This window comes from Cotesia glomerata, linkage group LG6 (assembly GCF_020080835.1).
Source record: "Cotesia glomerata isolate CgM1 linkage group LG6, MPM_Cglom_v2.3, whole genome shotgun sequence".
Classification (NCBI taxonomy): domain Eukaryota; kingdom Metazoa; phylum Arthropoda; class Insecta; order Hymenoptera; family Braconidae; genus Cotesia; species Cotesia glomerata.
The window spans coordinates 2539399-2564417 of record NC_058163.1 but is presented as its reverse complement, the minus strand read 5'-3'; the positions used below and the strand labels follow the sequence as shown (position 1 = coordinate 2564417).

At 25.0% G+C, this 25019-nt stretch overlaps 4 protein-coding genes across 5 annotated transcripts; 2 read left to right on the top strand and 2 right to left on the bottom strand.

Annotated features, from left to right (window-relative positions):
• Positions 1-281: 281 nt before the first annotated feature.
• On the top strand, positions 282-1779 carry LOC123267508. 2 transcript variants are annotated; one of them, XM_044732178.1, is made up of 2 exons: positions 282-419; positions 1335-1779. In XM_044732178.1, exon 2 carries the CDS (start codon positions 1345-1347, stop codon positions 1654-1656), a length of 312 nt encoding a protein of 103 aa, XP_044588113.1. In that variant the 5' UTR covers positions 282-419; positions 1335-1344; the 3' UTR covers positions 1657-1779. The 2 variants fall into 2 exon arrangements, with proteins under 2 accessions (XP_044588113.1, XP_044588114.1); XM_044732179.1 differs by lacking the exon at positions 282-419 and adding an exon at positions 428-514.
• A 4476-nt stretch (positions 1780-6255) lies between these two features.
• LOC123267494 (partitioning defective protein 6) lies at positions 6256-13048 on the bottom strand. Its single transcript, XM_044732155.1, has 5 exons — positions 13034-13048; positions 12632-12895; positions 12191-12550; positions 9255-9533; positions 6256-6952 (listed from the first exon to the last, which is right to left on the bottom strand). The coding sequence occupies exons 2-5, from the start codon at positions 12689-12691 to the stop codon at positions 6626-6628; spliced, it is 1026 nt and encodes a 341-aa protein (XP_044588090.1). The 5' UTR covers positions 12692-12895; positions 13034-13048; the 3' UTR covers positions 6256-6625.
• A 1439-nt stretch (positions 13049-14487) lies between these two features.
• On the top strand, positions 14488-19964 carry LOC123267490 (vacuolar fusion protein MON1 homolog A). The gene is made up of 5 exons (XM_044732151.1): positions 14488-14542; positions 14655-14855; positions 15325-15638; positions 17020-17263; positions 19194-19964. Exons 2-5 carry the CDS (start codon positions 14673-14675, stop codon positions 19911-19913), a joined length of 1461 nt encoding a protein of 486 aa, XP_044588086.1. The 5' UTR covers positions 14488-14542; positions 14655-14672; the 3' UTR covers positions 19914-19964.
• Positions 19965-22245: 2281 nt separating this feature from the next.
• LOC123267498 (pre-mRNA-splicing factor 38) lies at positions 22246-24991 on the bottom strand. Its single transcript, XM_044732165.1, has 2 exons — positions 24892-24991; positions 22246-23159 (listed from the first exon to the last, which is right to left on the bottom strand). The coding sequence occupies exon 2, from the start codon at positions 23142-23144 to the stop codon at positions 22275-22277; it is 870 nt and encodes a 289-aa protein (XP_044588100.1). The 5' UTR covers positions 23145-23159; positions 24892-24991; the 3' UTR covers positions 22246-22274.
• Between the last annotated feature and the right edge of the window lie 28 nt (positions 24992-25019).

Sequence of the window (25019 nt, the reverse complement as noted above, 5' to 3'; positions counted from 1 at the left end):
AAAAATTTGTTAAGTTCAGTATCATTAAAATTTTCGTTTAAATTTATTGTTTTGATTGAATATTGTAATTATTTATTTTTAATAAATAATTTTTGTAATTGTAAGCTACGATATTTTATTTTTTTCTCTAGTTTTAATTATTTAATATTTTTTTTTTCAATAATTATTTAATAATTTTTAAAAATCACATTAAATCATCAAAAATAATTAAAATAATTACCTGCAAAAAATTTTTAATATTTTATTTATTTTTCTCTATACTACCAACCTGAGAAATTTACCATCAGCTGATCCAACAATTGTCATCCATCTCAACCAGTTGGTCAATAATAAAATTTAATAATTCCATTGTTTATATAATTACAATTACCAAATACAGGAAATCTAAAAAATAAATAAAAAGTTTAAAGTGACAAAAAGTAAATACCTATTTTTCTACTAAAATTACAAGTATAATTGTCTTTAAAAAAGAAAAGTTTCTTGTGTTATTAACACATACATTACATAATTTAAGGTTAAGTACGGTTGCGCTAAAAATGTTAAATAAAAAAATAAAATTGAACTATTAAAAATTTTGAAAAAATAATTATTCAAATTTTGAATAATAATTTAAATATTTTTTAGTAAAATTTTTTTGGTTAGAAAAAAAAAGTGAAAATTATTGACATTGTTGATTTTGCATTAGAGGAGTTCATAAGTGTTAAAAATATTCAGAACATCTGTCAAATTTTTTGATTTTTATAATGAAAATGAAGTTAGCTGACATTTCAAAATTTTTAGAAATTTTTCATCAAAAAAATTTTAATTAGACAATTAAGAAAAATAAATTTCACATGTAAAAAACTTGGAAAACTATAAGTGCAATTTTTTATAAATATCTTTTTAGTTATAATTTAATAAATAATAAAAATCAGAAATTTTTAGACGTCTGCTAACTTCAGTATCGTATTTTTCTAAAAAATAAAATTATTATGAAGAAATTTTAATTAAAAAATTCTATATCTAGCAATTAAAAAAAATTGTTTTTATTTTACAATAAATTTGGAATAAAAATAATAGAAAAAAAGATTCAACAAATTTTCAGATTTTTAGAACAAACAAATGGTAATTAAAGAAATCCAAATGTGAAGCTTTAAAAAAATTACAAACGTAAAATTAAAAAAATCAATTTTTTTTAAAATTGAAAAATTATGTACCAATTTTTTAGATTTTAATAATTGTAATAAAAAAAAATTAGCAAAAATAAATCTATTTTTAATAATTAAAAGTGTAAAAATTTTTTAAAATATTTTTTTTCAATTCTTGATATTAATTAAATTTTTTAATAATTATAGAAACTTCAAGATGTCTATGCTAATCACTCCCTGGTTCCGCAACATCTTCACCGATCTTTTCGGAGGGCTTATGAACTTCCAGGACCACCCTGAGTGCGCGAGCCACGAGCTCCGCGTGGTAGACTGTTTAGAAGCCTACGGAACCTACCACGGTAAAACAAAGTGTCGTGTGCTCCTCGATGACTTCCGAGAGTGCGTCTGGAAGGACAAGCAGGTCCAGAGGATGACTATCATGAGCATGGAGCGCGCGAGACAGTACCACGACGGCGAGCGTCCTAAAGAAGGTCTCTGGGCCAAAGCACCCAGAGCAGACTCTTACTAATTACAATTAGTTTATTTATATTGATATTGATTATGATATATTATTAATATACTTCAATTATTAATCCATCACGCGGGTTTGATAAGTGTAGTTACTGGTTAACAATAAATTCATTGTAAAATACTGGAATTATTTATTTACTAGCAACCTTGCAGTCACTATGCGACTTCCATAATTTATAGAATATAAATGAATGAAATTTTGCTATATTAAAAAATGACTTTTGTTAAATTGCACTGTACTTTATTAAATATTGACATTTTTAAAGATATAAGCTCATCATGATGTTACGCCCATCAAGAGCTTTCATTTGAGTACTCACATGCATTTTTGATATATTTGTCATATATACATATATATAATATATATAAATATATGAAAAATTGATGTGAGTACTCAAATGAAAGGTCTCGATGAGTGGAATATTGGAGTAAGCTTATATCTTTAAAAATGTCAATAGTTTAGAAGATACAAGGTCATTTCTTAATTATGTATCTAGAGGTAGAGAATTTTCAAATGCAGCCTAAATAAAATTTTCCGAATCGAATTTATATGTATGTAAACTTCAAGTATCATGACTAAAACCCTGATTTACTGCTTTTAACATTAAAAGTTACTAGCAACCTTGCTTTATTAAATAATGAATTTTGTTAAATTGCACTGTACTTTTTTAAATATTGACATTTTTAAAGATATAAGCTCATCCTGACATTAGACTCATCAAGAGCTTTCATTTGAATACCCACATGCATTTTTAAATATTTGTCATATATACATATATATAATATATATAAATAAATGAAAAATTGATGTGGGTACTCAAATGAAAGGTCTCGATGAGTGTAATGTCGGGGTGAGCTTATATTTTCAAAAATGTCAATATTTCATAAGATATCAGGTCATTTCTTAATTATTGACATTTTTTAAAATATAAGCTCATCCTGATGTTACACTTATCGAGACCTTTCGTTTGAGTATCCACATGCATTTTTGATATATTTTTCATATATACATATATATAATATATATTTTAAAGATATAAGCTCATCTTGATGTTACACTCATCAAGAGCTTTCATTTGAGTACCCACATGCATTTTTGATATATTTTTTATATATAACATATATAAATATATAAAATATATGAAAAATTGATGTGGGTACTCAAATGAAAGGTCTCGATGAGTGTTATGTCAGGATGAGCTTATATCTTTACAAATGTCAATATTTCTCAAGATACAAGGTAATTTCTTAATTATCTTAAATTGCACCGTACTTTCTTAACTATTGGCATTTTTAAAGATATAAGCTCATCCTGTTGTTACACTCATCAAGAGCTTTCATTTGAGTACCCAAATGAACTTTTGATGTATTTTTCATATATTCATATGTATAATATATATAAATATATGAAAAATTGATGTGGGTACTCAAATGAAAGGTCTCGATGAGTGTAACATCGGGATGAGCTTATATCTTTAAAAATGTCAAGATTTCACAACATACAGGGTCATTTCTCAACTATTGACATTTTTAAAGATATAAACTCACTTCGATATTACACTCATTGAGACCTTTTATTTAAGTACCCACATGGCAATTTTCATATATTTTATATTTACGGTATTTGTGAAATATATAAATATATGAAAAATTGATATGGGTACTTAAATGAAAGGTCTTGATGAGTGTAACATCGGGATGAGCTTATATCTTTACAAATATCAATATTTCTCAAGATACAAGGTCATTTCTTACTTATGTGTCTAGAGATAGAGCATTTTTTAATGCAGCCTAAATACTTATCATCATAAATTGACTATCTGTGAGAATAATATGATATCTTAAAAAGGCACAAATTCAAATCAAGACCTTTGCAATTACACTAAATTTCACTAAAAATACCAACTATATTATATGACTATCCTAAACACAAAATTTTTCTTATTCTTTTAATAATATAGATTATTAAAAAAAATATCAACATTTCTTTGTAAATATTTCATTAATACTAATTTATTTTGTTAATTAAAATTATACAAATTTTTGTATGAAATTTTACATAAATTTTCTATTTTTTTCAGTTTCATTTATTGTTTTACAATTTTTTTTTTTTTTTTTCTATAAAAAAAAATATTTTTAATTAGAATTAATTTAAGAAATTTCTTTATAAAAAAAAAAAAAACCAAATATTTTTTTTCATCTTAGATTTTTGTTATTTATCTAAAAAAAAAAAAAATTACAATATTGTTGTATAATTACAGTAGTTAATTAATTTGTTCATAAAAATGATACGTCATAAAATCAGATCACACTAATCCGATGAATTAATTGATTAAAAATATATATATATATAATATTTATATATTTATAATATTGTCATTAAAGTTTTAAAACATACAATACAAATGACAAATACAATAATTAACAATTAATAACATTGATAAAATGTCGATTGTTGATTATATTAAAATTCTAAAACTTTAACGTTAAGTACATGGGTGTATTTTAATAATAATTAATAAAATAAATCAATTAATACATATATAATGGAGCGTGCACGAATAAACGTGCTTATAATATAAATGGACGATTAAAATGGAATGAATGTGCATTATTACTCAGAATATTATTATCATAATAATAATTATAATTATTATTAATTACTAATCAATAAAAAATGAGCCACCAACAATCCGTATGTTATAATTATTACCTATTTACAATTACTCGGGATTATTTGTTCTAATGAGGAAAGTAAAATATTCCTCTGAATAATTATTTACAATCTAATTAAATTTAATAAAAATAAATTCGTAACGAGTCATACATTTAAAATAACCATTCAAAATATTTTTTTGGCTCTTAATAACATATTTCTAAAATTAAAGTATTTAAAAAAAAATTTTTTTTTTTACTCATTAATAATTATAATTATTAATTCACTTATCTCAATATTAATACTAAATTTAATAATTAATTTAATGTTCAAAAATAATATCATTAATTCCTGTTGAATTTAAAATTTCAATCAGAGCCAAAAAATTTTCTAATGCACCGACAATAAAATGCTGATTAAAAAATCTTTAAATAATATTTCCTGATAAATGCCAAAATAGTGGAAAAAATTTTTTTTTCTCGATCTTGACAAAATTTTCTGAGTTTAGAACTTAAAAAAATTTCTCGTGAGCCAAAGAAGCGTGTGTTTAAAATTATACAATCTTTTGGCTTTAGGAAGTTTGAGATTTAATGATCTAGATACATATGTAAGGAATAACCTTGTATCTTGTGAAATATTGACATTTTTTAAAGATATAAGCTCATCCTGATGTTACATTCATCAAGACCTTTCATTTGAGTACCCACATCAATTTTTCATATATTTCATATATCAGTATATATATTATATATGTATATATGAAAAATATATCAAAAATGCATGTGGGTATTCAAATGAAAGGTCTCGATGAGTATAACATCGAGATGAGCTTATATCTTTAAAAATATCATAAATTGACAAAATACAACATAATTTCTTAAATATTTACATTTTTAAAGATATAAGCTCATCCCGATGTTGCACTCATCAAAACCTTTCATTTAAGTACCCACATCAATTTTTCATATATTTCATATATTTATATAATATATATTATATATTTGTATGTATGAAAAATATATCAAAAATGCATGTGGGTACTCAAATGAAAGGTCTCGATGAGTGTAACATCGGGGTGAGCTTATTTATATCTTTAAAATTATATCTTTAAAAAAGTTAATTGTTAAGGAAGTACAGTGCAATTCAACAAAAGTCATTATTTTATAAAACAACAATTTTTTTAGAAAAAAAAAAAGAAAAATAATTCTACTGAATTTAATAAAAATTGTCACTTGAATTAATAAAATTTGAGTTTTTATATATAAAAAAAATTTTTAAAGTAAAGAATTAAAAATTCACTTGTAAATAAAATTAAATTTTCACTTTCACAAAAAATGACTTAAAAAATTAGAAAAAAAAAATAATTTTCTTTAGATTTATAAAAAAAAAAAAGTTCATTTTAAATCACTGCCAAAAAATACAAAAAAAAAATTTTAAGGACCGAAAAAAAAAAGAAAATAAATTTAGCAGATATTTAATAATTTTTCGAAATTTTTTTTTTTAAATAAATTACGACAAAAAAAAATTATAAAAAAAAGTTAACGTGGAAATTTAAAAAAATAAAAGATGCAATTTTTTTTTAACAATTTTTTTTGTTTAAAAAATTAAAAAAATTGTCAAGTAACTGCTAACTTTAATGTCATTAAATTATAAAAAAATAAATTTTTGTAAAAATTTAGACAAAAAATTAAATTCAGATATTTTTTTACAGTTAAAAAAATTGATTGATATTAATATTAATTTTCAATTTAATTAATGAATTTTAATAAAAAATTGATACTTTAAATATTCAAAAAATTGTAAAATTTTTTCTTTAGATTGATAATAAAAATTTAATAAAATTATTATTATCATAATTTAATAATAAAAAATTGTCATTAAAATTAGAATTACGCTAAAATTTTTTTATTAATGTTTTATATTAAAACATTAATTTTTTTCTTCACCCTTTTGGCATTTATCACGAGAAATAATTGTTAAATCAACAGTAAGTACACTTTACTTATTATTATTAAATATTCTCCAGTTATATTAAGTACCATTAATACTCTGGTTACGCTGCCACATAAATAATAAAAAATGAGTCATTATTGCTTTGAGGATTGACAATTATCTCAAGCTGAACATTTACTCATTACTGATTCCTCATTGTCATAAGATTAGTCATTAGTCAGTAATTATTAGTCATTGTTCATTACTAAATAATCAGTAGTCATCAGGATATATCTATGTATAATAATATCTAGGTAAAAATATGTTCGAGGCACTTGGAAAGGCTTATTAATTGTCCATTGATTGTTCCTCGGTGGCCTCACAGGTGCAAGACACCCGGCTGGTCATTAAAATGATTGTGAGGCTGATGATGCTGGTGGTGATGGTGATGATGATGGTGGTGATGGTGAGAAGAGGTCGGTATGTCGTCATGAAGCGCGACCCCGGTCAGATCTACTATTTCGTCGGCTTCCTCGTCGCTGGCACTTCCGGTCACGATGCTCTGAGTCGACTGATGACTGCCTGATGATAATTGGCTATTACGGGAGAAGGATCCACGTCTTGGTGCAGCCATTGCTGCGCGTTGATTCGCTGGCTTCACTGTTATTATCAGGTTTGATGAATTTGCAATCATCATGTCTGTTACCTTGAATTTTTAAAAATTACTTTGATAAAATTTCTTGCTGATAAATAAAATTAAAAAATTACCTTGTATCTTATAAACTATTGACATTTTTTAAGATATAAGCTCATCCTGATGTTACACTCATCAAGACCTTTCATTTGAGTACCCACATCAATTTTTCATATATTTTATATATTTATATATATTATATATATGTATATATGAAAAATATATGAAAATGCATGTGGGTACTCAAATGAAAGCGCTTGATGAGTGTAACATCGGGATCAGCTTATATCTTTAAAAATGTCAATAATTAAGAAATAACCTTGTATCTTGTGAACTATTGACATTTTTAAAGATATAAGCTCATCCTGATGTTACACTCATCAAGACCTTTTATTTGAGTACCCACATCAATTTTTAATATATTTCATATATTTATATATTTCACAAATACCATAAATATAAAATATATAGAAAATACCATGTGGGTACTTAAATGAAAGGTCTCGATGAGGGTAACATTGGAATGAGTTTATATCTTAAAAAATGTCAATAATTAAGAAATGACCTTGTATCTTGTGAACTATTGACATTTTTAAAGATATAAGCTCAGATTGATCTTACACTCATCGAGAGCTTTCATTTGAGTACCCACATCAATTTTTCATATATTTTATATATTTATATATATTATATATATGAATATATGAAAAATATATCAAAAATGCATGTGAGTATTCAAATGAAAGCTCTTGTTGAGTGTAACATCGAAATGAGCTTATATTTTTGAAATACATATTGTATATATGTATATATGAAAAATATATCAAAAATGCATGTGGGTACTCAAATGAAAGCTCTTGATTAATGTAACATCGGGATGAGCTTATATCTTTAAAAACGTCAATGGTTAAGAAATTACAGCGCAATTTAACAAAATTCATTATTTTATAAAGCAAAGTTTTATTTATTTATAGTTCACAAGTCACGGCAGTCACATAGTGACTGCAAGGTTGCTAGTTTATATTAATTTATTAGGGTAAAGGAACCAAATATTGACCATAACTTGATTTTAAAAAATTTAGTAATTTAATTTTATATTCAATAGGTAATTATCAATTTCAATTATACTTTAAATAAAAATTTAAACATCTACATAAATATATCCAGTAAAGAAAGTTCGGGTACAAATGTCAGAAATTTGGGAAAATTAGTCAAAAAACTTCGCCGTGTTTGCTACATTCATGATCAATTTATATAAAATTAAATACTTCATAATCAATAAATAAGTATTGTCAAAACAATTTAATATCCAAGATTAATTATCAATTATCCTCTAAATTAAAATACATAATGAAAGTCTCGAAGTTAGTCAAAGGTCGAAACTCGCAAAAAACGGGCCACGATTCATTATTGGTTGAAATTTAGGCGCGCGCGTAGCACGCTATTCCAATTTCTAGTTTTTGTTAGAAAAAGCATGTTAATAATTTAAATAATACTCTGGTGAACAATTGGTCGTAAATTATCCAATGTACCTAATATTAGTATGGCTTGAAAGATTAATTTAAATATGAGTACTGAAGATAATATTGTATCAGAATACAAAACCACTAATAACAATACTTCAATTATTAACATGTCAGTGAATAGATTAGCTAATGTCCAAACTATTATAGATTTTAAATAAAAATTATTGACAAGTCTAGTAAGCATAATACTACTGGTCAGTATTTGGAACATACAAGGTCAATATTTAGTAAGTAATGTTCAATATTCGGAGCAATCGGCTGTAACGTTAATTATTACAATTAAATATTTATTATTATGTATTTTATAAACAAAAGTATTATAGTTTGTAAGTTAAAACTATAAAAAAAGGAAAACACTCGTTTCAGCTGATAAACTCTTCCAATAAATTTACAAATAATTTATTTATGTTCATATTATCTTAACTGGTCAATATTTAGAGCCTTTACCTTATAATTATAATTTTTAATATTATTAAAAAATTTGTAATCCTTTAGGATCAGTGAAAAATTTTTTAAAAAATAAATTCGAAGAATTTATTTAAAATTGAATTTTTTAACTAAACTTTCTATAAAACTGTGGATTTTATTAATAATTTATATTTAATTCTATAAATTAAATATGTAAAATATTTCTTTTTAAAATATTAATATTAATTTAAATAAAAATAAATAATATAATTTAAAAATATTTTAAATTGAAATTATAAATCTAATTGACTCATTTTAAAGTTAATTTATTTTTTTAAACATAATAAAAAATTTAATTAGATAAATAGTTTAGCACGTACTTGATCCAAGGTTTTTCCAGCAACCTCGATCCCATTAACTTCCAGAACCTCGTCATTGACAGCAAGTAATCCCGTGCTCTCAGCGAGGCCTCCAGGTACCAGCCGACTTATAAAGACACCTGGAACTTTCTCAAATCCGCCGCCCGCTGACGGAGGTAGTACCCTCACACTTTCACCGTCTTTTATGTAAAATCCTAAAGGTTTATCCGAGCCGTGTTTTAGTAATCTGACTCGCCGGCATGTCGCTGGCAAAATATCAACATCAATAATTGCTGATACCTAAAATAAAAATATTTATTTATTAATGATAATTATTACTTCAATTTTATAAGAATTTTTCTCTACTACAAATTTCAATTCTTTATTTTAAATTACAAGTTGAAAATTAACTCAATATAAATAATTAATGAAAAGTATTTTAAAAAAAAAATATATATTGTTATATTTATTTAAACAAAACAAGGTCAATTTGTCATTATACTTCTCAAGTATTTGATTAATAGTCTTGTTATTCTGCAATAAATTTTTCAATGAAAAAAATTAAATGCTGTAGTTAAAAAATATTTTAACAAAAATATAAACATATGATAATTTTTTAATTTTTCTTTAAATAATAATAATAATAATAATTGTTTATTGTGTTTTAGCATTAGTTTGGTTATAAAACATGTTAAAAAATTTATAATTATAATATATATACAGATATAATCTATATTATTAAGTGAATAAGCGAAATTTTGTGACTATTATATTTATATGATAAAATGGGTTTTTTTATATAAGCTCATCCCGACGTTACACTCATCAAGACCTTTCATTTGAATACCCACATCAATATTTCATATATTTATATATATTGTATAAATGTATATATGAAAAATATATCAAAAATGCATTTGGGTACTCAAATAAAAGCTCTTAATAAGGAAAACATTGGGATGAGCTTATATCTTTAAAAATATCAATAATTAAGAAATCACTTTTTCTTGTGAACTATTGACATTTTTAAAGATATAAGCTCATCTCGATAATACACTTATCAAGACCTTTCATTTGAGTACCCACATCAATTTTTCATATATTTTATATATTTATATATATTATATGAACGTATATATGAAAAATATATCAAAAATGCTTGTGGGTACTCAAATGAAAGCTCTTGATGAGCGTAACATCAAGATGAGCTTATATCTTTAAAAATATCAATAACTAAGAAATCACTTTGTTTCTTGTGAACTATTGACATTTTTAAAGATATAAGCTCATCTCGATAATACACTTATCAAGACCTTTCATTTGAGTACCCACATCAATTTTTCATATATTTATATATATTATATAAATGTATATATGAAAAATATATCAAAAATGCATGTGGGTACTCAAATGAAAGCTCTTGATGAGTGTAACATCGGGATGAGCTTATATCTTTAAAATATACATTATATATATATATATATATATATATATATATGAAAAATATATCAAAAATGCATGTGGGTACTCAATAGAAAGCTCTTGATGCACGGAAAAAAGTAAACTATAATATTAATTAATATTAATATTAATATTAATTAATATTCACTCGAATTCCGGTTAATTTTTATAGTTTCAAACAGTAAAGCGGACATCGGGGTGGCAAAAATATAAATATTACAGAACCTAATGTAGAAAGTATAAAAGCCACAATTTATAATTTAATATCCAAAATAAGTGATTAGTGGCTGTCACTAAAGTAAAAAACGACTCTTTCATCTTAAAAAATTACAGTTTCAAATAGTAAAAATTGTCATTTCAATATATAGTCCATATTATGAGGAGAAGGGGAACTCAGATGAAAGAGAAGTGGCTCTCACTCTGGGAGAATTTAACATTTGAAACAGTAAAAATTATACTTTTAAAATATTCATTTTACCAGTCCAAACAAGTCAATAATTACAGTTTGATTTTTAGCGTAGCGTTTAAAATTTACCATTTTACTTTGTAAACATTGACGTTACTTGTATTAGAAATTTACTAACTTTATTTTATACTTTTTACATATCATAATATCATTTTTTAGGTACGAAATGATAAATATCAAAGTCTGAATTGTTATTTATTATACTTTAACATTTTAGACATTTACATAGCAAATATTACTGTTTGAAATAGTATTTTCTTCCATGTAAAGAGTAAATTGTAACGTTTAAATGGTAAATATTATAAAGTGAATAGTAAAATCACGATTTTACTGTTTGAAATGGTAATTTTTAGCAGTTGATCATTACTTATTATAAATTGACTGTTATTTATTACAGTTTACTTTTTTCCGTGTGAGTGGAACATCAGGATGAGCTTATATCTTTAAAAACGTCAATATTCTCGAAAGTACAGTGCAATTTAACCAAAGTCATTATTTAAATAAATTTTTCTTGCTTTAATTTATTTATAAAAATAATTTTTAAATTACCACGGTAATTCATAATGCATTGAATATTAATTTAGTAGTTATTTGATGATTTAAAAAATTGTTTGAATAAAAACAAAAAAATATTTCTTTAAAATTTTTAGCTTTTTACAAATGAAAATTTTTTCGTAATTTTTTTAATAAAAGAAAAAATTTCAAAAAATGACAGATGTCAGCTGTCACAATTTTTTTGTTCAACAAATTTGTTCCGAAAAATTACTTTAAAAAAATTGCATTCTTAAAATTATCAAAAATCTGCTAAATTAATTGCGACATTAAAATTAGCAGTCACTAAACAATTATTAATTTAATTTAACAAAAAAATTTGTCTCAAAAATTATTTTTAAAAAATTGCATTTTTTATTTTTTTAAATTTTTACGTCAATTTTTTTTTCTAATTTTTTTTTACCTAATTTATTTATTAAAAAAATTCCTAAAATTATCAAAAATCTGCTAAATAAATTTTAATAAATAAAAAATTTACCTGTCTAAAATCATGTGGATTGGAGATAGCCAGTGACTTAGGTTTCCCCGGAGTTCCACCAAGAATACTAGAAATAAGATTCTTCGGCTTCAACGTCCCCGTGTTCTCATCAAAGCTGTCACCATTCCTCGTAATTATTATTTTAAGCAGAGACTTGGCTGCCAAAAGCGCACGTGCCAAGTTATTGTCATTGTTTATTGGCAGGAGGTCATTGTCAGTCGGGTCTGTGTATCGAATATTAAAACTCTTGTCCTTATCATCTTTATTTAGCTCGTGCTTCTCCGCCAGTAGTTTGCGAAACTCATCATAGCCAATGGGATTTTTTTTGTTTATGGAAAATCTGATTATATCTGAATCAAACTGACCAAAAAAAAAAATAAATAAAAATTAACCATAATAATAATTAAAAAAAAAAAAAAAAAAAAAAAAAAAATTGTTTACCTTGCTTTTGACAGCAACGATGTTGCTGTCGACATGATGGTGGAGTTTGCTCTTGCTCATTATTCCCAATAATTAAAAACTTTATTTAAAACTCAATAAAAAAATCACCAATAATAAAATAATTAAATCACCACTGAGTTAATCGATATCATAAAAACATTTCACAAACTTGTTGGCACGCCCGTTGATTAAAAAAAACGTATATTTACTCCTACAATCCTCAGATTTCACTCCAATCTTGTCAGTAAAAAAAAAAAACTACCACTGGTTATAAATTTTAAATAAAAAAAATTATAATTGTTTAAAAAATAAATAAGTTATTTATAAAATAAACTTACTTAATAAATAAACAACTAAAATAGTTTAAATAAATAAAAAAATATAATTTTTAACGCGACTTACGAATGTCTACTTCCACGCCTGCCTCTTTCGTGTCACAGTGGTCATAGCATCATTAATACTTTTTGTAGTGGCACCAGTTTTTTTTTTTAATAACATCACAACAGTCCAGTGCTGCCATCTGTTAGTTAAAAAAAATATTACGTTGTGATGATACTGAAGTTAGCCGACAGCTGTCAATTTTAAAAATTTTTTTAACAAATTATAATTACAATTAAAAATAATGACACTGAAGTTGACAGAGTGAAAATAAAGTTAGCCGACATCGAAAAATTTTTATGGTTTTTTTTATTAAAGAATTATTTTAAAAAGTGCAATTAAAAATATTTTTTAGTTCTAATTTAATAAATTAAGCAAAATAAAAAAATCAAAAATGTCGGCTGACTTTATGATTATGTTGACAGACATTAAAATTTTTTTTAGAATTTTATGGCAATTAAATTACTATAAAAAAAAATTAATTAAAAAATTTTACACGTGAAAATTAGTAAAAATTACAAGTGAAAATTTTTAGAAATATTTTTTTATTATAATTGATTTGTTATAAAAATTTTTAAAATTGACAGCTAACAACTGATTTCTGTACCATAAAAAATATTTAAATGCTTAAAATTTTCACTTGTAATTTTTATTAATTTTCATAATAATAAATGACATTAAAATTAGCTGTCACTTTACAATTATTTAATTTTATTCAACAAAAAAATTTGTTCCAAAAAAATATTTTTAAAAAATTAGTTTTAATTTTTTTTAATTTCTAGATGTTAATTTTTTTTTGCCATAATTTATTTCTAGAAATAAGCTTATAAAGTTTTTAAAATTATAAAAAATATGCTAAATTAATTTTAATAATAATAAAGTTAGTCAACATTTTTGATTTTTTTATTTTGCTTAATTTATTAAAATATAACTAAAAAATATTTTTTTTAAATTGCACTTATAATTTTTAAAGTTTTTAACAAATAAAAAATTTTTTTTTTCATTTTTTTGTAATAATTCTTTAAAAAATTCCACATGTGAACATTAATAAAAATTATAAGTGAAAATTTTTAGAAGCATTTTTTTAAATGAAAATTAAGTGAGCCAACATCTAAAAAATTTTACAATTTTTTTTTACAAAAAAAAAAATTTTTTTTATTTGTAAAAAACTTAAAAAACTGTAAGTGCAATTTTTAAAATATATTTTTTTGTTATAATTTTTCCAATAAAAAAAATAAAAAACGTCGGCAAACTTTACTATTATTTGTTTTTATTGTTATTAATTTGTTATAAGAATTTTTAAAATTGACAGCTAACGGCTAACTTCAGTATTATGCTATCAGCTGTTATCTTGTCATCTTGGAAAATTAATGAAATAATTACACTGAAGTTGACAGAAATTTTTTAACAATTAAATTATTGTTAAGAAATAATTTAATTAAAAAATTAAAGTGAAAATTATTTTTATTGTTAAAAATTTTTTTAATTTGATTTAGTGTTATAAAATTTTGAAGAGTTAGGGAGAAATTTCGGGTGAGTTTTTTTGATAAATAAATAGTAAATTAAAATGTTAATTTTTGTACTTTCTTTTTTTTTAAATATTTAATTAATAATTTTAATTGTTGGTTTTTATTATTTATTTCAGGGTTATGTGAGCTCTAAAATGGCTTCAGTTGACACTGACGACGGAATTGTGGAGCCGGGGATTGAACCTGGAGCTTCCACGGAGACGATGCTGGTCACTGATGAAAGCTTTGAAGATTTTGATCAGCTGAACCAAGTTATTAAACAAAAAATTGACAAGGGTTTTTCTCCAGATGGAGATTTTAAATCTTTGGAAGATGTGGTATGATTTTTTCAAATGAAAATTTTTTAATAAAATAATAAATTATTTTCTTGTCTTATATAAATATATATAATAATTTCTTTCATACATATTATGGATTTTAACTACAATTTTATGCAACGGAATAAGCGGTTTCAATTTTTAGGCGAGATTAAAGCATATCTACGCTCACGCTTAAATTAAGGAAGTTCGAGCGAATCTAATCCCTCGCGGTTTTTGAAATACCGTAAATTTTCGGTATTAATGCGTTTACCATAAATTAACCGTTATAATTCTGAAATAATACGGTATTTCTGTGGTTATTTTGGCCAGTTTTTTTACTATAGTTTTTTTACTATTGCAGATCTTTACGTTTCAAGCAATTCTAAAAAGAATGGCAAAAAAAAATTTTTTTATACGCCACTATCAAAATTATTAAAAATATTAATTTAAAAGAAAATTATTATTAAAATGTAAAATTAAATTGTAGGATGAAACAAGTCAACTTCCAATGGACAGTGGCGATCCATTGCATTGCAAGCATTGGCTAGCCCAAAAAAAGCACATATTTGTTTTAAGCCAAGCCGGGAAGCCTGTTTACTCACGTCACTGTCCAGAAGACAAATTGGTGACAATAATGGGTGTGATGCAAGCCCTGGTGTCATTTGTCGCAGCAGGTAATGACACGATAAAATCAGTCCACGCTGGAGATACCAATTTTGTGTTTCTTATCAAGGGTCCGCTGATTCTGGTGGCGGTGTCCAAGACACTGGAGAGTGTCGCTCAGCTCAACTTACAACTAACGTATGATTTTAGAATTAAATAATAATAATAATAATAATAATAATAATTTATTACCAGAAAATACAGATATTAGAAAAAATACATATTACATTGTGTACTGTAACGTTCCCAATTTTAGGGCGTTAATTAATAAATAATAGTTTAAAAAAACTAAAAACACGCTTTTTATAGAAAACCAAACTAAAAAATAGAAAATAAATTTAAATTAAGAATAGTGTTAAAAATTTCAATAAATATAAATTAATAATAGTGTAAATAAAAAAAATGTATTTTATTTTAAAAAAGCGTGAGGTGCATGGTGTCAATAGTTATAAATATTTTATTGACAGATATGAGTAGAGTGATTATCATTTTGATAATATCTTAAAAGCACCCACGCTTTTTAAAATAAAATACATTTTTTATTTACACTATTATTAATTTATATTTATTGAAATTTTTAACACTATTCTTAATTTAAATTTATTTTCTATTTTTTAGTTTGGTTTTCTACAAAAGCGTGTTTTTAGTTTTTAAACTATTATTTATTTTTACTTTTTAGTTTGGTTTATTTATAAAAGCGTGATTTTTAGTTTTTAAACTATTATTTGTTGATTATCAAAAATATTCAGGCGCGCAAATTACCCACGGAGAGTTACATACTGACATACTGACATACTGACATACAAGTGAAGCTAATAAAAAATAATTATTTATAAATATTATAAATACGGGGAATCAGAGTTCGATTTCGGAGAGCGAGCCTGAGAAACGGCTACCAGAACCAAGGAAGGCCGCAGGCGCGCAGATTACCCACGGAGAGTTACTGACATACTGACAAACTGACAAACAAACTGACATACAAGTGAAGCTAATATAAAGCGTGTAATAATCCAGGTTGACATCATCGGCCAATCAGATGTTGACCGTCAAAAAAGGTGACTTCCAAAGCTCTAGAACCTCACGAGGCAGAATTTAGGCGACTTGGTGAACAGAAATTGGGAACCAGAGTGATTTGAAGATGAATGATTTTTCGGAAAGAGAAAACGATGAGCGCTCGTCTCCAATAGAAATAAATAACCAATGAGTTAAAACTAATTCTATTTAATAATGATAATGATAACTAGAGCAGAGCTCCGTGCTCTATAAAGATTCTGGATCGACTGACTATTCTGATAATTTTTACGAGAACGTTACAGTACAATACATGATGAAAAAATTATTCGGATAAACAATTTAAACAATCAAAACTTAAGAACTAATTAACTCAATTTATTTTTAACTATTTAGTTATTTACAATTTAATTAATTTTTTAGAACCGCATAACATTTTTAAATTATTTGGTAACCTAAATTAAGAATAAACATTTTTTCTGATTGAAATTTTCTGATTATTCTTCAGGTACGTGTACAATCAGATTTTGTTCGTGCTGACTCAGTCACACTTGACGAGGGTCTATGAGCAGAGACGGAACTTTGATCTCAGGAGACTGCTGACTGGCAGCGAGAGGCTCATTGACCACTTGCTGAATTTTATGGACCGAGAGCCAGCTTTCTTCCTCGGGGCTGTCAAGTGCCTGGCATTGGCTCCTTCGATGAGGGAGAATATTACTCAGACTATTATTCAAACTTGTAGTAAAATAAAGGTGAGATTTATTTCATTTTGTATTTACTGGGTAAATATTAAAAATTATTCACTGGATAAATAAATAAAATTTTTGTTTTTTAAATAATGACTTGTTAAATTGCACTGTACTTTCTTAACTATTGACGATTTTAAAGATATAAGCTCATCTTAACGTTACACTCATCAAGAGCTTTCATTTGAGTACCCACATGCATTTTTGATATATTTTTTATATATACATATATATAATATATATAAATATATGAAAAAATAATGTGGGTACTCAAATGAAAAGTCTTGATGAGTGTAATGTCGGGGTGAGCTTATATCTTTAAAAATGTCAATAGTTCACAAGATACAAGGTAATTTCTTAGTTATGTAGCTAGAGCTAGAGCATTATCGAATGCAGCCTTAATAAATTTTTCCGAATCTAATTTATATGTACGTAAGCTTCAAGTATCATGTCGTCTAATGTACAGTGACTAAAATCCTGGTTTACTGCTTGTAACATTAAAGGTTACTAGCAACCGTGTTTTATTAAATAATGAATTTTGTTAAATTTCACTGTACTTTCTTAAATATTGACATTTTTAAATATATAAGCTCATCTCGATGTTACACTCATCAAGAGCTTTCATTTGAGTACCCACATGCATTTTGATATATTTTTCATATATACATATATATAATATATACAAATATATGAAAAAATCATGTGGGTACTCAAATAAAAGGTCTTGATGAGTGCAACATCGGGATGAGCTTATATCTTTAAAAATGTCAATATTTAAGAAAGTACAGTGCAATTTAACAAAAGTCTATTTTATAAAACAAAGTTTTATTTATTTATAGTTCACAAGTCACGGCAGTCACATAGTGACTGCAAGGTTGCTGGTTTATATTAATTTGATAGGGTAAAAGAACCAAATATTGACGATAACTTGATTTGAAAAAATCTAGAAATTTAATTTTATATTCAGCAATTATCAATTTTTAATTATATTTTAAATAAAAATTTAACCATCTATATAAATATATCCAGTAAAGAAAGTTTGGGTTTAAACGTCAGAAATTTGGGAAAATTAGTCAAAATACCTCGCTGTGTTTGCTACATTTATAATCAATTTATATAAAATTAAATACTTCATAATCAATAAATAAGTACTTGTCAAAACAATTTAATATCCAAGATTAATTATCAATTATTTTTGTTAGAAAAAGAATTTAAAAATAAAAATTTTAAAAAGATTTAAATATGAGTACTGAAGATAATATTGTATCAGAATACAGAACAACTAACACCAATACTTCAATTATTAACATGTCAGTGAATATATTAGCTAATGTCCAAACTATTATAGATTTTAAATAAAAATTATTGACAAGTCTAGTAAGCATAATACTACTGGTCAGTATTTGGAACATATAAGGTCAATATTTAGTAAGTAATGTTCAATATTCGGAGCAATCGGCTGTAACGTTAATTATTACAATTAAATGTTTATTATTATGTATTTTATAAACAAAAGTATTATAGTTTGTAAGTTAAAACTATAAAAAAAGGAAAACACTCGTTTCAGCTGATAAACTCTTCCAATAAATTTACAAATAATTTATTTATGTTCATATTATCTTAACTGGTCAATATTTAGAGCCTTTACCTTATAATTATAATTTTTAATATTAGCAAAAAATTTATAATCCTTTAGAATCAGTGATAAATTTTTTAAAAAATAAATTTGAAGAATTTATTTAAAATTGAATTTTTTAATAAAATTTTCTATAAAACTGGATTTAATTAATAATTATATTTTATTCTATAAATTAAATATGTAAAATATTTCTTTTTAAGATATCAATAAAAAATTCAATTCAATTTTTTATAAAAAATACTACTTGTCAATATTTAGAGCCTTTACCCTATTATTATTTTTTTTTTTTTTTTTCAGAACCTTGTATTCGGATTATTGCTAGCAAACAATCAACTAGTAACCCTAGTAAGAATGAAAAAATTCTTCATCCACCCAGCGGATCTTCATTTAATCCAGAACCTGGTGGCCAGCTCAGAAGCCTTCAAAACCGCGGAAGGCTGGACACCAATCTGCCTGCCGAAGTTCAACGCCAACGGATTCATGCACGGCCACGTGTCTTATCTAGCAGAAGACTGCCAAGCTTGCTTGTTGCTTCTGACCGCGGACCGAGACGTCTTCGCGACTCTCTCAGAAGCCAAGCAGAAGATCGTCGAGAAGCTGAGACGCACCAACTGTCTGGAGGCAATAAACGAGTCTATGAACCGCGTCTCAGTGACCACTGCCGAGATCGGGCTCCCGGAGATGCGACACGTCCTCTACAAGTGCAGGAGCACCGCTCAGTTCTGGAGCCCCGGGTTCCAGTCGCCTTATTGCACCAACCAGGAAGTCGAGAGGCTGCTAGGACTCTACCAGTGTCTGCACCATCGTCTTCACTCGCCCACCCGTCCACTGAAGCTCATTTTCCAGCAGCTTGAGAAGGAAACTATGCTTGCTTGGGTCACTTCCGGATTCGAACTGTATGTAACCTTTGAACCTCTTGTCACTAAACCAGATGCTATTAACGCTGTTAGCAAGCTCCTCAAGTGGATCAAAAAGGAAGAAGACAGACTTTTTATTTTAAATTCACCGACTTTTTAATTACTATTTAATATTTAATTCATTCATTTTATTTTTAAATATAATTGTTAATTATAAGTCTGTAGAGCTTTTATAAATTTTTGTAGAAAGGAAAAATTATTTTTTTTTAGTTTTTAAAATTATAAAAAAAATTTTTTACTGTGCAATTGCTGAAATATTTTTTTAAGATAAAAATTTCGTTTTAATTTTTAATACACTGATAGGATTTATTAAATATTAATAATTTAATTTATTAAATTTTAATAAATATTTATTTCGGAGGAAAGTATATTTATTAATAGTTAATAACCTGGTCACTATGTGACTGCCGTGACTTGTGAACTATAAAAAAATAAAATTTTGCTTTATTAAATAATTTTTTGTTAAATTGCACTGTACTTTCTTAAATATTGACATTTTTAAAAATATAAACTCATCCCGATGTTACACCAATCAAGAGCTTTCATTTGAGTACCCACATGCATTTTTGATATATTTTTCATATATACGTATATATAATATATATAAATATATAAAATATATGAAAAATTGATGTGGGTACTCAAATGAAAAGTCTTGATAAGTGTAATGTCGGGATGAGCTTATATCTTTAAAAATATCAATAGTTCACAAGATACAAGGTGATTTCTTAATTATGTTAAATTGCACTGTACTTTCTTAATTATTGACATTTTTAAAGATATAAGCTCATCCCGATATTACACTCATCGAGACCTTTCATTTGAATACCCACATGCATTTTTGATATATTTTTCATATATACAAATATATAATATATACAAATATATGAAATATATGAAAAATTGATGTGGGTACTCAAATGAAAGGTCTCGATGAGTGTAATGTCGGGATGAGCTTATATCTTTAAAAATATCAATAGTTCACAAGATACAAGGTGATTTCTTAATTATGTTAAATTGCACTGTACTTTCTTAATTATTGACATTTTTAAAGATATAAGCTCATCCCGATGTTACACTCATCGAGACCTTTCATTTGAATACCCACATGCATTTTTGATATATTTTTCATATATACAAATATATAATATATACAAATATATGAAATATATGAAAAATTGATGTGGGTACTCAAATGAAAGGTCTCGATGAGTGTAACATCAGGATGAGCTTATATCTTTAAAAATACCCATAATTAAAAAATGACCTTGTATCTTGTTAACTATTGACATTTTTAAAGATATAAGCTCATCCCGATGTTACACTCATCGAGACCTTTCATTTGAGTACCCACATGCATTTTTAATATATTTTATATAAATGGTACTTGTGAAATATATAAAATTTATGAAAAATTGATGTGGGTATTCAAATAAAAGGTCTTGATAAGTGTATTATAAGGATGAGCTTATATCTTTAAAAATGTCAATATTTCACAAAATAAAAGGTCATTTCTTAATTATTGTCATTTTTTAAGATATAAACTCATTTCGATGTTACATTCATTGAGACCTTTCATCTAAGTACTCACATGGCAATTTTTATATATTTTATATATATGGTATTTGTTAAATATATAAATATATATAATATTGATGTGGGTACTCAAATGAAAAGTCTCGATAAGTTCAACATCGGAATGAGCTTATATCTTTAAAAATGTCAATAGTTCACTAATTAAAAGGTCATTTCTTAATTATGTATCTAGAGATAGAGCATTTTAAAATGCGGTCTAAATGTTCAAATATTTATTAAATCATGATGTTAAAAAATCATTTATTTACATTTAATAAATCTTATTTAATTTAAACAAATCCTTCTATCAGTGTATTAATAATTAAAATATTTAAAAAAAAGTAATAAAAATATTCTACTTGAGCCAAGAAAATTAATAAGAAATATTTAACCAATCTTGACACAAAAAAAATCTTCATTTTTTACTATGAAATTTTTCTCAAGTCAAAAAAATAATCTAAAAAAAAATCTTAAATTTCATATTTAATAACAAAAATTTTAATTAGAAAAAAAAAAACAAAAATAATGAAATTCAAATTCTTTTCAATAACTCCAATCCTTTTGTTTGTATATATAGATAACCGCTTCTCAATTCTTTTTAATCAGTATTCTCAACCTAGAAATTTATAATAAAAAAAAATATTTTTTTTTACATTTCAATTCACCTTGCTCAAAAATATCAAACTTAAAAATAAAAAAAAAATTCTTAACTAATCAAAAAAAAAAAAAAAAAATGAAACAATCTTCTAAAATTTAAAAAAGCTCTACAAAAAAAAAAAAAAACAACAATTAATGTAAATGATTTAAATATTGAAAATTTATTTTACTATGTACATTTTATTATCATAAACCATAAATGTAAATAAAAAAAAGTCAAAAAGTCAAATTAATATCTCGAGCGGTCTCTCCTCCTCTCACGTTCTCGGTCCCGCTCTCTCCTCTCTCTATCACTTCTCCTCCTATCCTTATCGCGATCCCTGCGATCTCTATCCCTCTCTCGTTCTCTATCCCTCTTTCTCTCCCGACTCCTAGACCTATCTCTCTCCCTGTCACTTTTTTTATCAGACCTAGAGTGTCTTTTCTCTCTCTCCCTCTCTTTATACCTCTCCCGGTCCTTGTCATAATCCGCTTTTTTCCTCTCATCCTTAATCGGCGGCATTTCTTCATCCTCCGAGGACTCGATGCCCTCATCTATATCATCCTCTAGAGCAGAGACTTTCGCTTCAAGCTCATTACTCTCTTCCAAGACGTGCCTTTTTTGGATCCTGGGGAGGATGATATCGCAGCTGCGCTCGTCTCTAAGTAGCATGTCGATAAATTCATCCATATGAATCACTTCAAAGACTCCTTGCTTATTTTGGATCCTTAACTTCCGGCTGTCGTTGAAAAGCGGCTCCAGGTACTTGTAACAGTCCAAGGACGACCCTGTTAGTCGCATGTAAAGCGCTCCCAATGCTCGGACGTATTTAAATTCTTCATTTTTTATAAACTCTACAATAATATCCTTCTCCGGCTGAATTTGGAGCATTTTTAGAATTAAACATAAAAATGGAGTCGGTTTGATGTTTCCTCCGAAAACTCCACCGAGGTAACGCAGCTCCATCGCTTTGTCCACTAGAAGTTCCGCTGTTAGAGCGAAGCATTCTTCTTTCCAGTATTTAGAGTCATAAATACGCGATCGGATTATTTTTTCAATTAAATATTGGGGATTTGTCCCACGAATTGACTTGGCGTCCTTCACTGTCCGGTTCGCCATTTTTTGTTAGTTTTTCTGGAAAAAAATATGAAAATTTATTTAGATATTTATTAATTTAAAAAAATTTTTTTTAACAAATTGTGGCAAAAAAATGAGAATAAAAATTGATTAATTTATTAAAAAAAAATTGTTAAAATTTATGTAATAATTTTTTTTTTTATAAAAATTTTTTAATAAATTATAATGTAATTTAATTTAGCAGATAATAATTTCAAGGATTTTTTTTAACAAATAAATTGTGGCAAAAAAATGAGAAAAAATTGACATGTAGAAATTTTTAAAAATTGAAATTGCAATTTTTTTTTTTTTAAATAAGTTATGGCAAAAAAATTAATATGTAGAAATTTTGAAAAATTGAAATTGCAATTTTTTTAAAACAATTTTATTTAACAAAAAAATGAAAATAAAAATTGATATGTAGAAACTTCAAAAAATTGACATTGCAATTTTTTTAAAAACAATTTTTTTTTAACAAATAAATTATGGTAAAAAAAATGAGAATAAAAATTGATATGTAGAAATTTTAAAAAATTGAAATTGCAATTTTTTTTAACAAATAAAATATGGCAAAAAAATGAGAGTAAAAATTAACATGTAGAAATTTCAAAAAATTGAAATTGCAATTTTTTTTTAACAAATAAATTATGGCAAAAAAATTGACATGTAGAAATTACAAAAAATTGAAATTGCTATTTTTTAAAAATACCTTTTTTTTTTAAAATAAATTATGGCAAAAAAAATGAGAAAAAAAAATTGACGTAGAAATTTCAAAAAATTGAAATTCCAATTTAAAAAAACTTTTTTTTTTAACAAGTAAATTATGGCAACAAAAATAAGAATAAAAATTGATATGTAAAAATTTCAAAAAATTGAAATTGCAATTTTTTTTTAAATAATTTTTTTAACAAATAAATTATGGAAAAAAAAAGTGAGAGTAAAAATTGACATGTAGAAATTTCAAAAAATTAAAATTGCAATTTTTTTTAAATAATTTTGATTAACAAATAAATTATGGCAAAAAAAATGAAGAAATTAATATGTAGAAATTTCAAAAAATTGAAATTGCAATTTTTTTTAACAAATAAATTATGGCAAAAAAATGAGAATAAAAATTGACATGTAGAAATTTCAAAAAATTGAAACTACAATTTTTTTTTTAAATAATTTTTTTTAACCAGTAAATTATGGCATAAAGAATAAGAAAAAAAATTGACATGTATAAATTTTTAAAAAATTGAAATTACAATTTTTTAAAAATAATTTTTTTTAACAAATAAATTATGGCAAAAAAATTGACATGTAGAAATTTCAAAGAATTGAAATTGCAATTTTTTAAAAATAATTTTTTTTAACAAATAATTAATGGCAAAAAAAATGAGAATAAAAATTGACATGTTGAAATTTCAAAAAATTGAAATTGCAACTTTTTTTAACAAATTTGTAAGTATAAACAAATTATAACCTTACTTTTTCATAAAAATTAAGTTAGCCAACATTTTAAAATTTTTATCAATTTTTTCATTGAAAAAATTATTCAAAAATAAATTTTTTTTCATAAAAAACTTTAAAAACTATAAGTGCAATTTAAAAAAAATATTTTTCAGTTCTTATTTAATGAATGAAAACAAAAAATCAAAAACGTCGGCTAACGTTAACATTTCTTTTTCACATTTATTTAAAATGATGTAATTTTATAGAAATTATTGAAATTAATTTATTAAATTTAGTAATTAGGTATTTTACTTACATGATTGATTATTATTGATTAAAATATTTATGACTTATTTAATCTTCTTTTCCTTTTATTAGTTATTAGCGCACTTTCACTTGGCAATGTTTGCACAGTTAATAAATTTATTAAGTTGTGTAGTGAGT